Below are 16,975 nucleotides of genomic sequence, written 5' to 3'. Positions count from 1 at the left end.
CTCTCTACTGGAAAAATATGCCAAGTCTAATGTGCCATTTTTATGGTAAACAATCTCCCTTTCAAAGAATACTCACTTAGTGTATAAAAAGATCACCAAAGGTGTTGTGAGATAGAACTGGAAATCATTAGCAAGATACCACGTCCATCCATTGCACTGAAAATAAAAATGTTCAAGCTTTTATCACACTCTGGGTTTTTACAAAAATGATTTCCCACCAAACAGCTTTCTGACTTAGTTTTGTCATTAGTTTCCACTGACTTAGACATGAAGCCATGTTTCATGCAGGGCATGATTCTTGGGTTTGCTTAGCTCTTCAAGAGGTTCAGCCTCCTCTTTTAGACTCCCTAATAAAGGGATGAGATTGGTCATTCCAGAGAGATCACATATACAGCTTTGTTTAGGCCTACAAAGAAAATAACTTTTAAAGGGAGTAACTTGTGCATGCATGCAGGGTGGGATTACAATGAGTTTATAGTCTCTCCTTTGGCAAGAGGCTAGACCCCCAAAGCATCTAAAGCTGGTGTCTTGCACCCTGCTCCAGGCCCATAGGGAGTTCAAGTCCTGCAAGGTTCCAATACTGATATGCAAGGCCTTCTCACTGTCCTCTGACCAGGATACCTTGAAGATCACCTTTACATCTACAATCCATCAAAACCTTTGCATTCCTTGAGGACATGAAAACACTCAGGGTATGTCTATACTACACACTCAGCCTGGGCTCTGACTCAGATTTGCACCCAACACCCCCTTCAGTCCACACACAAATCAGTCTGGCTCAGGTCAGCAAGCTTGGGACTTGGGTCCTAGAACCCTGGTAGGGGAGTGAGTCAGAGCCGGAGTCTTGCTGTAGTTGTGGTCCAGGCCCAAGCCTTGTAATTTTGCAGTCTGGATGCAAGTCAAGCTGCAGGATTGAAGGGTTCTGGGTACTGAAACTCCCTGTTGGAAGAGATCAAAATGAGACATGATCGTAGGGTGATCAGATAGCAAGTATGAAAAATTGGGACGGGGTGGGGGATAATAGGTGCTTAAATAAGAAAAAGTCCCAAATATCAGGACTGTCCCTATAAAATGGGGACATCTGGTCACCCTATACGTTCAGCTTGATTTCAGAACCGAGTGCAAAACTCCCTTTTTACAGATATGAAACAGTAAAAGACATTGAAGAATGAGGTTGAAAGGAAAGGAGGAAGAGAAAGGAAAACATGGCATATGATCATGTAATTGAGGACTTTATCATAAGCTTAAATCTGGCATTTCCTAACTTGTGGGGGCTTGATTTGCAATCGTAACATTCTTTTAACTGAGGGGTTGGGTTTTTTTGATGCAATAGTATCATATGTGAACATGATCCATGACAGACAAATAAGAACATGAGGTCTTAAATTTACCACCTATGATAGGCAGATAACAAAATGACAAGAAACCATGAAGAGAAGGACGCAGTGGCAAGAGAATAGTAAATAATGGGAAGAAAATTCAGTTGTTAGGCGATTGTTTTCCAAGGAAAGTAGCTCATATATATTTCTTTGGGGGCAGGGACCTGTGTTTGTACAGTGCCTAGCACAATGGGGTCCTGATCCATAACTGAGGCGCCTAAGGGCTACTCTAATTATTAATAAAATAATAATAATACATTTCAAGGTACAGTTTTTTCCATTAGTTCTAATATGGAGGGGTGTCAGAGTGGGAGTAGATAACATGGGCGTGCGATTGGGGTAAAAAGCCAAGAAAAAAAGAGTTTGGAGGACAGCCTTTGAGGCGAGAAAGGCCCTTTGGTACATGAAAAGAGGCAATGTCAGAAATCGAGCGCAAGCAACTGACTGTTCTTAAGAGATTTCCAGGCTAGGTTTGCTGATTCAAGAGGTTTGGATAAACTTTGGAGAGGCATCCAAAGTTTTGGTTGCCTGTCTGAATTACACACAAACGCCAATCTCCTGTTCACGCCTTGGTAGCTGACAGTGCTCTTATAGTGCAAAGTTATGTTCACTAACTGCAAATATAGAGTCAAAGCTTGAAGTCCTTACTGAATTTTTACTCTTTACTTAAGTAAAATTCCCTTTGATGTCTTAATCTATAATTCTTCTGTGACGCTGGCAGGCCAAGTGCCCACTCTTGCCCAGGCTGCAGGCATTAGCTAAGAACTAACAAACTCATAACTAACAAACCAGATCAGTTTACCTGTATGTTAATTTTCTCAAAGTAGGCATTACTCTTATAAGAATGTAATTAGTGTTTAGACTCCGTGAAATATTATTTAAATTGCTGCCTGCATTAATCTCACTTGTTATGTCTGTATTCCATGCTATAAGAAAATATGTAAAGATTTGCTTCATAACTTTGAAAATGTTTGCTCTGAACTTGTGAATCCAGGCATGGGAACCATCCTCCCCCTCTTCCCTTTGCCCCCCCCCCCCGACAAGTTTTTAATGATACAGCGGAGGGTGATACTAAGGTGTATAAGAAATTTAATGAATATGTACTGAAAAGGTTTAAGATTACCCCTATTGATCGAAGTATAGAAATCTTAAAATGTCTGACAATGTCACTCATGTGGAATATATGCAGGAGATATTTAATTATATGAAAAATGGGTGGTAGGAGCAGGGGCTGAAAGTAGCTATGAAGAACTGTTTGATCTGGTGGCAAAAGAGCAATTACTGGGGACAGTCACTGATGAGGTAAAAGTGGCCATCTGTGACAAAAAGCCTTCCACATTTTTGGAGACAGCAGAAATTGCTGGTGAATACACTGAGTGAAGGGCTCATGAGGGGTTCAAACTCCAGGGGAAGGGAAATCCTCCTGTTCCCCAGGTTAAGAGGGATGAGGGGGTCTAGGAATAAACCTAAGACCAACTTCATTAAAAAAACCTCAAGGGAGCCCAGATTTTGAAACCTCTTATCCTAAGGGAAGGCAGGTAGTCTGCCATCACTGTGGGGTGCCTGGCCACATAAAACTAAATTGCCTAAAACTTAAGGTCACCCCCAATCTGCACCCACTTCCCCCACTGGGCGTGCCAATGCTACCACCTTGATCTCAGAGGAAATTGTAGGGGAAGACAATGACCTCATTAAGTATATTAGGACTGAGTCTTGGGAAGGTAGTGAAGAATTTGTTAAGAGTGCTAGAATGAATGGCATTGAATGTGCTGAGTGGAGAGATGAGGCATCACAAATCATTTTGCTTAAGGAAAGTTTGGTAAGGGGACAGACTTCCTGGCAAAAAAGTCTAAATATTTTAGCTTTGGCTGAAATTTCTGTGACTGTGCCCTGGCTAAAGTCCACCTTAAGGAGGAAGATTTAAGGGTGATGTTATTGTAGGCATCAGAAATTTGCTATTAATAGGAAATAACATTTTAGCCATATCTAAGCAGGCTAGTGTTATAATACTGCCCCGAAGAGATCTACCTATTTTGTCCATGGACAGCAGGGAAGGTGGCAAAGGGGAGGGAAGTGCCCTCAGTCTGTTGACAGTTGCAATTTAGCTTCTGAGGGGGAATTTGAAAATCCTTCAGAGTCTGCTCTGAATTTAAGTGAAACTCAAAGGAGTTTGTGAAGGCTCAGCAAGCTGACCCATCTCTGAACCAAGAGAGGGTTGCAGCTCAGAATAATGCCCTGACTGGGGAAGGAAAAGGTAGACACTCACATTCGTGAGCCACTCTAGACAGCGTGACACCACCCAAAGACATCAATGGGAGTTTTGCCTAAGAAAGGACATCAGATTTGACCTGTATGATTTGTTATAGTAAATCATACCATCAAGTTTGATATCCTTTAACAATTGTGAATACTCGATGCTTCAGAGGTAACTAACAACAATTCCATAATTCTCCTAGCCAGTAGTAAAATGGGTTTATTTCTTCTTTACTGTGTAGATATCATCCATTAGACCAAAAGAGGAGATTTGGTTACCACTATCTTAGCATATATGACTACAATTGCAGTTATTCATCATAAAATTACCCAGCTACAGCATTCGACTTCTTGTGCTAGTGAATTAATTTGGTTAAATAAATGATGCGTGAAAAAATATTTCTTTGTTTAGACTTACTGATTCTGTTACAGAAATGAAGTTGTTTAGGAAAAAAAGATTGGACCACCAAACCCTTCTGCAGTTATCCAGATGAAATTTGGAGATCTCCCATACCGATCCCCAGGGAATAACAGAGTAAAGCCCAACTAAAAGACATATGGAATACATATGGAGTGGCTGAAGTCTGAAAACACAGCAAGAAGAGAGTTGATTAGGTTTTATAAAGGTTCTGTATCCATGATTTAGGTAGGAGTTTCCACAGTTTTAAAGTGCTTTCATTTTCAAGGCAGACTCTGCTATATAATTATATTATTGTATGTTTGTAAATATAATACAATCAAAAGAGATTCATTAAAATGTATACATGGTGGATGAACTTGTTTGGAATAACTCTGTAATCCCCAGGGTTTTTTGCATTTTACGGTGATGCCAAGAACTTTCCAGGTCTCTATCTTATTACCATGGGTGCTGTTAACTTTATGTATAAATGAACATGGGGGGTGAGGGGGTAACAGACTTGCCATGGACTTCAGTGGGAGATTTTCTTTCACAAGGAGTATGGAATTGGGTCCTCAGCTGCGTTTAGGCCTTGGCATAGGCACTAAGGAGCAGTTATTGGTGGGGAACGTGATCTACAGATGTTTGGTCCCAACTTTAACCATGAGTTGACTGGAAACACAACCCACCCAGCTCCAATGATGAATCCCTAAAATGCGGTTTTACTAGATCTGCAAGAAAGTTAAAAAAGTGTGCAGAGACCAACATATTGCAATAAGTCTCTCCGGTGATATGGGGCAGGAAGCAAGAGGGGCACTTCCCCAGCTCCACCAACATTGTACAGACCCAGAAGGAAAACTACAGTTGAATCTAGATAGCATCTTCAAAAGACTTAGAGACCCTAAGTCTCTACTACATCCAAGCTGTGCTTGGACATAGTGGAGAAGGATGGCCTCATGGAGCCAGATGTGGCTCTCCGATTCAGAGCTGTGGGGACCTGTTCTGATTTACACGTCTGATGCTGATTGTATAAAATCCCTTACACCATCGGAGATCTGGGCATAGCCTCTTGCCCCAGTCCCACATGCCCGCTTCCTTTGTCTTATGTTAGGGGGACTGGTGGCTGATGTACAAGGTGGCCATGCTGTCTGCACCATCTCTACACCAGCACAGAAGGATCCACACCTGGGAATCTCTGGCTGGGTTAAGGCCATGTTGAACAAAACGGCCGTAGCAGAATGTTCAGGCTACACAACCACGGGGGGTGGGGGTGCGGGAGTGGGGCTTGATCCTGTGAGGTGCTCAACACCCTCAATACTCATTGAGCCTGATGTGCATTCACATTCAGGCCCATTTACACTACTCAGGCATTTCAGACATTTACACACACTTTCAGGGCAAAGAGGCCTCAGTGTAAATAAGAATCAGACCAACTGACTTCATGAAGAATTAAAGGGACACAGTACCTTGCAAAATCCAGCTGTTAACACTTATTTCTGTTGTTACCATTAATATCTCATGCTGCAGATAAGCCCTTAAATAATTTTTAAGAAAGGAAGCAAAACATCCTCTCTATAAGACTCTAACATCACTTTTTTTTTTCGTTTTACACGTCTTTTTTTGCTTTTAATTTCTAAACTGTGAACCTTTCTACCAACAATTGTAAGAGAAAATATTGTTAAACATACCTGGCTAGTCGATTACAAAGATATTTCAGTGTGACTTTCAGAGTGATTCCTTTTTCTGAGTGATGAACCATGTTTAGAAGTGACCTGGAACTCAACCAGCCACTGGAAACAAATTAATATTATGTTTAATATTTCCCCAACTTTGGAGACTGTCCCGATTAATAGGTTTCTTGTGAAAGTGTTAGATTGATAGCACCAGAATAGGATGTCCTGTGTCCATAGGTACAAGTAGGTAGAAGTTTTGTTCTATTGCCCCACCATTGTGTCATGGGGCACAGACATGACTAGATTCTCCATGCCACCCGATCCTAGGCTTCTGTCAATTAAAGTAGTGTCTTTGTGTGTGTCAGATTTGGACACCTACCCACCAGGAATTAGACCGAGAACACCAATCCATTGTATATAGGCCAAACAGCCAGTAGGTGTTTTTAAAAAATAAAATTCAAATATGTTTTCTTTCAGATAGAGATTATTATGGAGGCATTGGATACAACTCCATACTTAAGGATGCGTTCTGTTTTGCACTTAGAGCAGGGAATCAACCTCTTTTGTGTGAAAAACAGAATATCCTCCCCAATACAGCACTTATTCTGAGAGTACAGAATGAATTTGCTGAGAATTTACAAGTAAATCTGTTTATTAGTTTATGACTTGCAATTAATTAAAAACTTGGACCCAGATCCTCAAGGCAATTTGTCTCCCCCCAGCTTCCATTGATTTTAATGAAAGTTAAGAGCCTAAACACCTTTGAGAATCTGGGCCTGGATCCTTTCAGAAATTTTGCATGTGTGTCAGTCTTTTTTTTTTTTTTTTTTTTTTGTCCCAAATGATCTTAACAATGGAATAATACAGGCACTTCAAATTTTTCATGCAGTTAAAATTAATTGAAATCTTATGCCTCGGCTATATTTGACTAAGTTATGTTGGTGACTCAGAGCTTTATGATGAAAATGATAGAACTCAGATCTGTTAGCTCCAAACCACATGATCCTAGCACCTGAATGAAACCAGACTCTCTCTCAGTTTTAGCAGCATAGGCCTCTGACATACAGTTGAGCAATTCTGAGACCATCCAGTTAAAGAAAGCGGTGTAAATAGACGAGACCGTTCACTAATACAAAAGCAAGGTGTCAAGGTTCCTTCCCCACTCTGAACGCTAGGGTACAAATGTGGGGACCTGCATGAAAAACCTCCTAAGCTTATCTTTACCAGCTTAGGTCAAAACTTCCCCAAGGTACAAAATATTCCCCCCTTTGTCCTTGGATTGGCCGCTACCACCACCAAACAAATATTGGTTACTGGGGAAGAGCTGTTTGGAAACATCTTTCCCCCCAAAATACTTCCCAAAACCTTGCACTCCACTTCCTGGACAAGGTTTGGTAAAAAGCCTCACCAATTTGCCTAGGTGACTACAGACCCAGACCCTTGGATCTTAAGAACAATGAACAATCCTCCCAACACTTGCACCCCCCCTTTCCTGGGAAATGTTGGATAAAAAGCCTCACCAATTTGCATAGGTGATCACAGACCCAAACCCTTGGATCTGAGAACAATGAAAAAGCATTCAGTTTTCTTACAAGAAGACTTTTAATAGAAATAGAAGTAAAGAAATCACCTCTGTAAAATCAGAATGGTAGATACCTTCCAGGGTAATTAAATTCAAAACATAGAGAATCCCTCTAGGCAAAAACTTAAGTTACAAAAAAGACACACAGACAGAAATAGTCATTCTATTCAGCACAATTCTTTTCTCAGCCATTTAAAGAAATCATAATCTAACACGTACCTAGCTAGATTATTTACTAAAAGTTCTAAGACTTCATTCCTGGTCTATCCCTGGCAAAGGCAGCATAAAGACAGACATACAGACCCTTTGTTTCTCTCCCTCCTCCCAGCTTTTGAAAGTATCTTGTCTCCTCATTGGTCATTTTGGTCAGGTGCCAGCGAGGTTACCTTTAGCTTCTTAACCCTTTACAGGTGAGAGGAGTTTTCCTCTGGCCAGGAGGGATTTTAAAGGGGTTTACCCTTCCCTTTATATTTATGACACAAGGGATATGGGAAACACAGGGCCTGATTCACCATTGCCTTGTGTAGTTATCTGCATTGTGCAGAGTGGATCTGAATTTCTACCAAATCAGACTTTGCCACTCACTTACACCAGTGGTGCCATCTGCATTCACTTTGCACAGAAGTAACTGACTACTGAGGGTGCAAGGCAGTGAAGAATTGGGCCCACAATGTTTACAGAGCAATAAACCATAGTTGCTAGTAGTTTAAATGTCAAAGCAACCTTTATCAACCCAATAGAATGCAAACAGTCAGAGTTTAAATAAACCCAGATAATTTAATCTTATTACCTGATCAGAAAAAATGTATCAACACCTAAATAAAAAGGTCCACTCCGAGAATAAACATATATGGGATTTTTTAGTACTCGTGCTTTCCATTCCAATACATTATCTATAGTGAAATATAAAATATATAGTAAAAAAGAAAGAAACATAAGATGATGTGTTTTGATAACATATAACGTCACACAGGGAAGGCAATGTTGTCTAGTAGATAGAGAAAGCACGAGGGTGGGAGTTAGGATTCCAGGGTCTTATCCCCTGCTCTGTTATTGACATGCTGTGTGATGTTGGACAAGTAACCACCCTGGGCCTCCGTTTTCCCATAGATGAAATGGGGACAATAATGCTTATCGTCTTCTGTAAAAAAAACTTTGAAAGCCAAGGACAAAAAGCACTATGTTAAGTGCTAAGCCTTATTATCATCCTCCTCTTAGGTTTGTCTATGCCTCCATCACCATAGTGTCTAAATACCAAATTACTTCTAACAAATTACTATTTATTTCCCTAGGAATTCTTGTTTTAATACCATCCAGTCCTACATAACAATTTCAATTACATTTCTCAAGTTTCTCCATCTATTTTCTCTCTCTCTCTTTTTTTTTTTTTCTTTTTCCCTTTTGGATAAGTTTATCCGTGACAGTTTTCTACCTGAATTACTCCTAACAAGAATATAAGGCTTTCTCCATAATCCTCTGTCATGGAGACAAATGTGGAAAAGAAACTTCAGTTTCTCTATGATCTCTTTGATGGACCTCTTTGCACCCCGCTAGTCTAGAAGATCTGTAGATTTTCTGTTGGGCATCATCTTTATTTCTTCCTTTAAACAAACTCTTTACTTTTTTACTACAGAGTGTATAGCCTCATAGTGATTCCTCTTGCCCATACTACTTTCTCATAATTATTTAGGACCCCTAAAAACAAACAATCTGCTGGCAACAAATTACCCTGCTTCTTCCCCTTGGGGATGTTTACAGTCTATGGCAGGGGTGGGCAAATTTTTTGGCCCAAGGGCTACATCAGTGTGTGAAACTGTATGGAGGGCCGGGTAGGGAAGGCTGTGCCTCCTCAAACATCCTGGCCCCTGCCCCCTATCCGACCCCTCCCACTTCCTGCCCCCTGCCTGCCCCCCTCAGGACTCCCACCCATCCAACCGCCCCCCCCCCGCTCCTTGTCCCCTGACCACCCTGTCCCAGGACCCCCACTCTAACTGCCCCCCAGGACCCCATCCCCTATCTAAGCCCTCCACTCCTGTTCCCCATCCCTTGCCCCCCCCCCAGAACCTCTGCCCTATCCAACCACCCCTTGTTCCCCGTCCCCTGACTGCCCAGAACCTCCGCCCGCCCCATCCAACTGCCCCCTGCTCCCTGTCCGCGGACTGCTCCCCGGGACTCCCTGTCCCTTATCCAACCCCCTGGCCTCCGCCCCCAGCCCCCTTACCATGTCGCTCAGAGCCGCATGTCTGGCAGCCGCACTGCCCGGCTGGAGCCAGACACGCTGCCACGCTGCCCTGCATGAGCACGCAACCCCACTGCCCAGAGTGCTGGACGGTCCTGCAGACTGGATGTGGCCCGTGGGCTGTACTTTGCCCACTTCTGGTCTATGGAGTATGTACCAGACTTCCAAGTATGTTACAAAACTGCGATTTGATTGTGAACACAAAAAACAAACACTGGTCTTTCTTTAAACCCAATAATGTATGCTAATTTGTCACATCCCCCATACCTAAATTCTGCCAGGCTGCCATCTGACTGGTGTGTCCAGAAATTATCCATACAAGACTCAAAACTCGGATACCATTTAGTGCAGAGCAGACAACTTTAGAGGATTTCATTGTCCATATAGTTGGAAGATTCTTTTGCAGGGAAAAGCATTTTAGAGTGCTGTCCAAGGCACCTAAAAAAGCTAGAACAACAAAGATGAATTCACCCCGGAATTTTTAACCAATGAATTTCGTATCATTAACGTAAAAATGGCGTCTCTTTTTTTCCCCAAGGGCTCCATCTTATTTCCATAGAATTAATGAGTGTTTTGCCATTGTCTTGAATCCTGATCCCAAAACCATGAAAATCAATAGAAAGACTCAGAAGGGATTTGGATCACACTCCTTAGCGAGTGGAGGATTGGGCCCCACAACATCAGGGAGGTGATATTTAGTGACAATTCAAGTTGTAACAGTTTGGTAACACATAAATCATGTAAATAATTTAATTTGGCATTGTAAAATCCAACATAGAAATAATCAAAAACAACAAAGAAAGAATTTATAGAAAACCTTTCAAATACGGAATCTATTTTTCAAATTATCAAAGAAAATTGGATACACTTTTCCTTAAAGATAGATTTAGCCCCAAATATTGCAAATTATAATAATAATTGAACAGTTTCAATATTGTCAATGAGCAGTTTCAGTGAGATCTTGTTTCACTCTCAATTTATATAGATCATAATCAGTATTTTTCCCCCATACACCCTTTATATGTGGTATTCCAACGTAGATAATTTATAGTCAAGACTAATCCAGGGATTAACATGCCCTCATACAAATTATATAACAATTGAACAAAAAACTATTAAGTATTAAAAATTATGCAAGTGACCAGTTGATTTATACAAATATTCCACTAGCCATATACTATGTACATTCAGTGAACAATAATATTCCCGGGGGGAAAAAACCCTACATATTTCACGAATGGTTTTAGCTCTGATACACACAGCACACGGCTTTCAAGTTATATATTCCTGTGTCTAGTATGGTTTTTGAGATGTAATCACATGTCCACTAGAACCACACTTGGACCACCTAACTCGGAGCCTGATTCTGCAGCCACTATTCACCAGAATTAATCACTTTAGTCACCTAAGCAGTTCCATTTACTCCATTGGGACAACTCATGTGAATAAGGATTCATCATTTGAGCAAAGTTTGGAGGATTGGGTCCTCATTTATTTTCCTTGATTTTTATAACGTGGGCCCAATCCAAAGCCCATTGAAAAGACTGAGAGTTTTTCTATTGACTTTAATGGACTTTGGATCAGGCCTCTTCTGCTTTTCATTTCTTTTTAATATTTGGACATTGAACTTCTTTTCAAACTGATATCTATTATATTAGGGGTTCTCTGAAGGAGGTGAGTGAAACCTGAAAAGGATACTCCATCTTTACTTATTAGTTCCCACTCATAGAGCTGTCCTTTCAGAGGAGCATGGTCATGTTTTTTAGCCTACCTGTGTTTTGGCTTGTAGAGCTAATATGGACCCTTAGCTTGGATTCTTGAGTATGACAAGATCCTAGGCGTTGAATTTTTATAGGCCTTCACTGCATTCCAAGCACTGTCATTTTTTTCCCCTGCCCCCAAAACGTGTGGGGTTGAATCTGATTTTATTATTTAATATTGTTATTATTTGTGTTACTCCTGATACTATATATAACACATTTGGCTCAGATTTATGTATGTACCTTTGCCTTTGACATCACCAAAACATTTGATTTGACTCTGGCAATAAAATGACTAATAGTTAAAATATAATAGCGTTTAGGGATCCACATTCTAAGGTCCAACAGGATTTTTTTGTTATGTATCCAAACCTTGCACAGGATTGTTTTAAGCCACAGTCATTTCTTGTAATATAAAATATAAAATATGGAAACCAATATTGAAGCACTGGTACATTTATGATACATGTTTGATGTGCTCTTTAAAAGAGATATCTCCAGGCGATATCTAAAACCAATCTTGTATTTTGTTACAGTAGAGCATTGTATCTATTATTTCCCAAATGTGTACTATGTAAAGTATGACTTGACATGTTTGTGATCTTCATACAGAGAAAATACTTACTTTTCTTTGTGTAGCAGACATCATCAGAAACAACTGGCAGCACCGAATTCATTTTATAATGATTCCGTCTGATATCTCCCTTTGATTCACTCTTATCTTTCTCATTTGAAGATGTGCTCCCGTAATTTGCAGAAGGTAAACTATCTGATGGTGATTCATCAAATTTCACTTCCCACCTCACAGCGGCAGCATAAACAGTTCCAGTGATTGGTAAGACAATAAACAAAATGCTAACAAACCTGGAGGAAATAAAGTTCATTACTGCAGAGTGACAATCACTTTTATAGGACACGCTTTTAAAACTGATATCCCAAACCCTCCCATACTCACAAACAAATAGCAGCAAACGCATCAATAGAAAAAAGGCCTTTAGCACATCTGGCTACACTCACAGATGAGACTGTAGAATTCAAAGTGAAGAGAGATGGGAAAGGTGATACAAAAGAGATGGTCTTGAATTTAAATATATCTATCAAAAAAGAATGAATTAATATTACAATCCCAGATAAGGCAGCTTTTTTGATTATAGATCTTAGCAGCTTGTTCAAGAAAGTAAATGGAAAGATTTGTTCCTTAAGGCCCAGACTGTATTTCTGTTTAGTACAGTTTTATTAAACAACTGTTCATCTGTAAGTCCAAGCTGTAAACAAATTTTCTCTTCCAAGAATATTAAACTTTCAGCAATTATTTACTGATACTTATCATAGACAAAGGTCTGGGGCAGGCAGGCAGGGTTCAAGATGAGTATCTGGCCCTTTTTGAGGGGTTCGCTGAAGGAGGTGAGTGAAACCTGAAAAGGATACTCCATCTTTACTTATTAGTTCCCACTCATAGAGCTGTCCTTTCAGAGGAGCATGGTCACGTTTTTTGGCCTACTTGTGTTTTGGCTTGTAGAGTTTGGACCCTTAGCTTGGATTCTTGAGTATGACAAGATCCTAGGCATTGCATTTTTATAGGCCTTCACTACATTCCAAGCACTGTCATTTTTTCCCCTGCCCCCAAAACATGTGGGGTTGCATCTGATTTTATTATTTAATATTATTATTTGTGTTACTCCTGATACTATATATAACACATTTGGCTCAGATTTTTTAAGGCACCTAAGGGAGTACCCCCAAATTCAGCATGAGCTGGGTGCCTGACTCTCTTAAACTACTTAGAAAATCTCAGTTTTGGACTCTTAGGGTATGTCCACACTGCAGTAAAACACTCGCGGCTGGCCTGGGTCAGCTAACTCGGGCTTGTGAGGCTCAGGCTGAGGAGGTATAAAATTGCAGTGTAGATATTCAGACTAGGGCTGGAGCCTGGGCTCTGAGACCCCACAAGGGGGAAGGGTCCCAGAGCCCAGGCTCCAACCCAAGCCCCAGTGTCTACACTGCAATTTTATAGCCCCACAACCTGAGCCCCAGGAGCCCGAGTCAGCTGACCCTGGCCAGCTGCGAGCATTTTATTGCAGTGTAGACATGCTCTAAAGGTCCAACCCTGCTACCACTGAAGTCACTGGCAAAATTCCCATTGGCTTCAATGGGAGGAAAATCAGATCCCTAGTAAATAAGAGACTATGTTTATGAAAAACATAAAACAAGTGTAAGACCCCCCTCCCACTTCCTGCCATGTGATTTGATCCTCCTGCATAGTACTCTCCCAGAGTACCACAGAGGGTCAGGAAATTTATTAGGGAATTATCATTCATCCAGCATGCGTAGACATGGCCTCCCCATTGGAGGAACACAGGAAATTTTAGCTGTGGGAAGAATATATATTTAAACTCTGAGTTAGCCATATTGGCCCCAATTCAGGAGATACAGCTCAGAAGGAGTTGGTGGAGGCTGCGGTAATTTCTGGTGGCCTCCCATTGCTGGTCTGCTGGCTCAAAATAATCTGAATGCTCTGTGGCTGAGCCACACCCCTTCCATTCGCCCCCAACCTCTCTGTCCCTCACAGCAGAGGCCTACTCCATTACTGTCTGGAACACCGGCCAGCAGGGGTATTTCCTGGGCCTAGTTAAGCTGGGGTGGCAGTCACAGCATAGCAGGCAAGCCAGTGAAAATACAGCTAGAAAAAACAGGAACAAAAAAAAAAAAGCAAATATTTAAAATAGTGTTTTTAGAAGGTTGGGTTGTTTTTTTTTTAAAATGTCAAGGACATTTTTGGAAAATCAAAACATTTCCAACACGCTGTACTGCCAGGTGGCCCCGGTGGAGGCCAGAGCAGGCCTTTACCTCCAGAAGGTTGTTTTCCTCCAAAAAAAGTACTATTATTAATAATTTTTTAAGAAGAAAGGAATTGTCAGACTGGATCAGGCCAGTGGACCCATCTAGTGCTGTCTCTGACAGTGGTCAGTATCAGCTGCTTCAGAGCAATAAGCAATAATGAAATAATCTGCCCTACTGCCCCTGAAAAATTCCCTTCTATCCCCAGTAGCTAAAGGGTGGATTATGTCAGGAGGGTGTGCATTCCTTCCAAAATGCTTGTGTTGGCTTTGGTTTAATTTTTGCTGTTATAACCCTAGATATTCTTGTTATCAATATAAATGTCTAGTTCTTCTTTAAATGCAGTGTTGTTGTAGTCGTGTCTGCCCAGAAGATGATCTCTGTGTAGCTTGAAAGCTTGTCTCTCACCAGCAGAAGCTGGTACAATAAAAGATATGACCTCCCCCACCTTCTCTGTATAGTTTCTCTTTAAATCTTTTAACAGCATGTTCCAGTGATAATTCTCCATAATGATAGAAAAGTGGCCCAAGTGTACAGAATGGCAGCACAGCTTGATATGTATAAAGTGTTCATTTTCTATGAATATGGAAATTCAGTAACTATCAGTAGAAAAGTACAATTAAACACAAGAAAGGCCTATTAGGTTATCTAGCCCATCCTCTTCTGGCAGAAGCTGAATAGGTAATCTGTTTGGCATGAAACGTGTAGATTATAGGGTGCAGTAGCCAGTGTATTTAGCTCCGGAAAGTTTGTATTTTTAACTAGATGTAAGGGGACTGTTGCCCCCTTACTAACATTCAGTGGGGGTGTTTTAGATGCTAGCTCCCAGTACTAAAAAGGGGGAAGGGTCGATGGGGAATCAGGACCCTGAGACTGACAGCCCCCAGGAACAATGGGGAGAGGCCAATGCTCCTGGTCAGCCTGAATGACAGGGCGTGCAGGCTAATCAGGGAGTCAGGAGGCCAGGGAGGTCCTGTCCTCCCTGTGAGCTGGATTTGCCTGGGTCAGACAGAGTGGGGCCGAGCTAAGGAGAAAGCAGGGGCCCAAGCTGAGCTGGGGAGCAGAGCTGGGCCAGATCCAGAGGGACCAGAAAAGCAGCCCAGAGAGACCAGACTTGCCCTGGGAGCAGAGCTGCAGCAACCAGAGCCAGAGGGGCCAGAAAAGCAGCCCAGGAAGCAGGTCAGTGCTGGGAGCAGAGTCACAGAAGCAGCCTGCAGAGCAGACCTGTCCTGGGAGCAGAGCTGTAGCAACCCAGAGCCACAGGGGCCAAAGAAGCAGCCCAGGGAGCTGGGGCAGAGCAGCAGCAGCGCTGAGACAGAGTGGTGGAGCTGGAGCAGTCCGGAGCTGGGTGCAGTGAGCAGCTGGGGAGAGTGAGGGGGACCATGGGCAGCGGGCCCAGCACAGGGAGATGCCTCAGCTAAGAGGCTGTGCAGGCCAGGCTTGGATCGTAACCCCGACAGGGCAGGGGCAACACTGGAAAGAAGGGTCCTACCACTTAGGGCCTGAGAGCGTGTGGCCACCACCAGAGCAAGTGTCCAACCCACAGCATCCCTGCAGCACAGCCAGGGCCTGAGCAGAAGGCCTGGGACTTACAAGGAACAGACTGTGAACTGCCCTGACCTTCCAGAGACACTGTTTGTGATGTTCCCTGCCACAGAGCGGGTTGATGTGTTTCCTTTAACCTTTCCCATTTTTCCTTATTCTTTTTAAAATTAATTGTTGATTAAATAACTTGCATTTGCTTTAAATTGTAATGGTCAGTGGGTCAGAGAAGTGCCCAGTGCAGAGAGAGTACCCTGGAGTGGGGACACCCTAGCCCCTGTCCTAGGTGACCACAGCAGGGTTGGGGGTCGAGCCCCCCAGGAATCCTGGCCTCGCCTTGTTGGGGTTACGAGGACTCTGCCAGACAGGAGAGTGGAAGGGGAGTCCTCAAGGGCAGGGAGGCCACTGGGTAAAGGAAGTGGGAGCGAGGACTCGGATCCTTTCGCTAGCCCACTTCACCGGGAAAGTTCCCCACAATAGCGGGACTATTCCCCCGCTTGCATAGACTAAGTAGAAGCTAACATATGTAGGGCCAGGTCCTCAGCTGGTATAAATCACATAACTCCATTGTCCATACCAATTTATACCAGCTGAGGATCTGGCTCAAACTCTTTGCAGAGTATTGTTATAGCATGGTAGTGTGGCAGTATACTGGCAAGAGATGTCTTGACTAGAAAATAGGAGTCGGTAACATTTGCTAATAATTATTTGTAGTATGATAGTGCCTGGAGGCCCCATCATTATTGAGGCCCTTCTGCGTTAGGCACTGTACATACGTAACACAAAGATGGGCAGTAACTCAAAGAGATTACAACCGAACCATATGACAAGAGTGAATGGTGGGGAATGGCACAGGGTTACAATGAAATCATTATGATCACAGCACACCAGCTATCTAGTGGTCACAGCACACCAGCTATCTAGCCACCGTCAGTGTTTGGTAGGCAAACTGGAAGAAGTGTTAAACAGCGTGGGGAGATGATACTCATTAGTAATTCATTATTTTGCCTGCTGCATATGACATTACAAATTGTAGGGGCGCGATTAAAGTTAGATAGGCAGTTAAAGCTGGTTAGGGTTATAGTGAGTGAGGAGGGATCATATGGCAGTAGGGATCTGTCTGGATCCTTTCACTCTTTGTTCTCAGAGGCCATTGGATGAGATTTGAAAAGCTGCCTATGATATCTGGACACAAAATCCCCATTAAAATTAATGCAAACTGAGTGTCAAAATCACATAGGTAGTTTTGAAAATCTCTGAATTTAACATTTGGGATTTTTGTAATTTTTTGTAAAGAAAGAAGAATATTGTT

General features: G+C 42.2%; 1 protein-coding gene across 1 annotated transcript in view; it reads right to left on the bottom strand.

Moving 5' to 3' along the window:
* The window catches only part of LOC311521341 (O-acyltransferase like protein-like), a gene marked incomplete at both ends in the record, with an annotated part of 36,932 nt that overhangs the window by 15,096 nt on the left and 4,861 nt on the right, over positions 1-16,975 (bottom strand). The window contains 6 exons of the mRNA XM_084629622.1: positions 77-156; positions 4,147-4,216; positions 8,075-8,177; positions 9,791-9,970; positions 11,909-12,169; positions 13,398-13,452. Of these exons, the coding sequence (XP_084485748.1) occupies positions 77-156; positions 4,147-4,216; positions 8,075-8,177; positions 9,791-9,970; positions 11,909-12,169; positions 13,398-13,452 (749 nt within the window). The remainder of the gene's footprint in view (positions 1-76; positions 157-4,146; positions 4,217-8,074; positions 8,178-9,790; positions 9,971-11,908; positions 12,170-13,397; positions 13,453-16,975) is intronic.

This window comes from Lepidochelys olivacea, assembly GCF_965140295.1.
Source record: "Lepidochelys olivacea isolate rLepOli2 genome assembly, chromosome: 5".
Classification (NCBI taxonomy): domain Eukaryota; kingdom Metazoa; phylum Chordata; order Testudines; family Cheloniidae; genus Lepidochelys; species Lepidochelys olivacea.
This window is presented reverse-complemented; position numbering and strand designations above follow the sequence as displayed.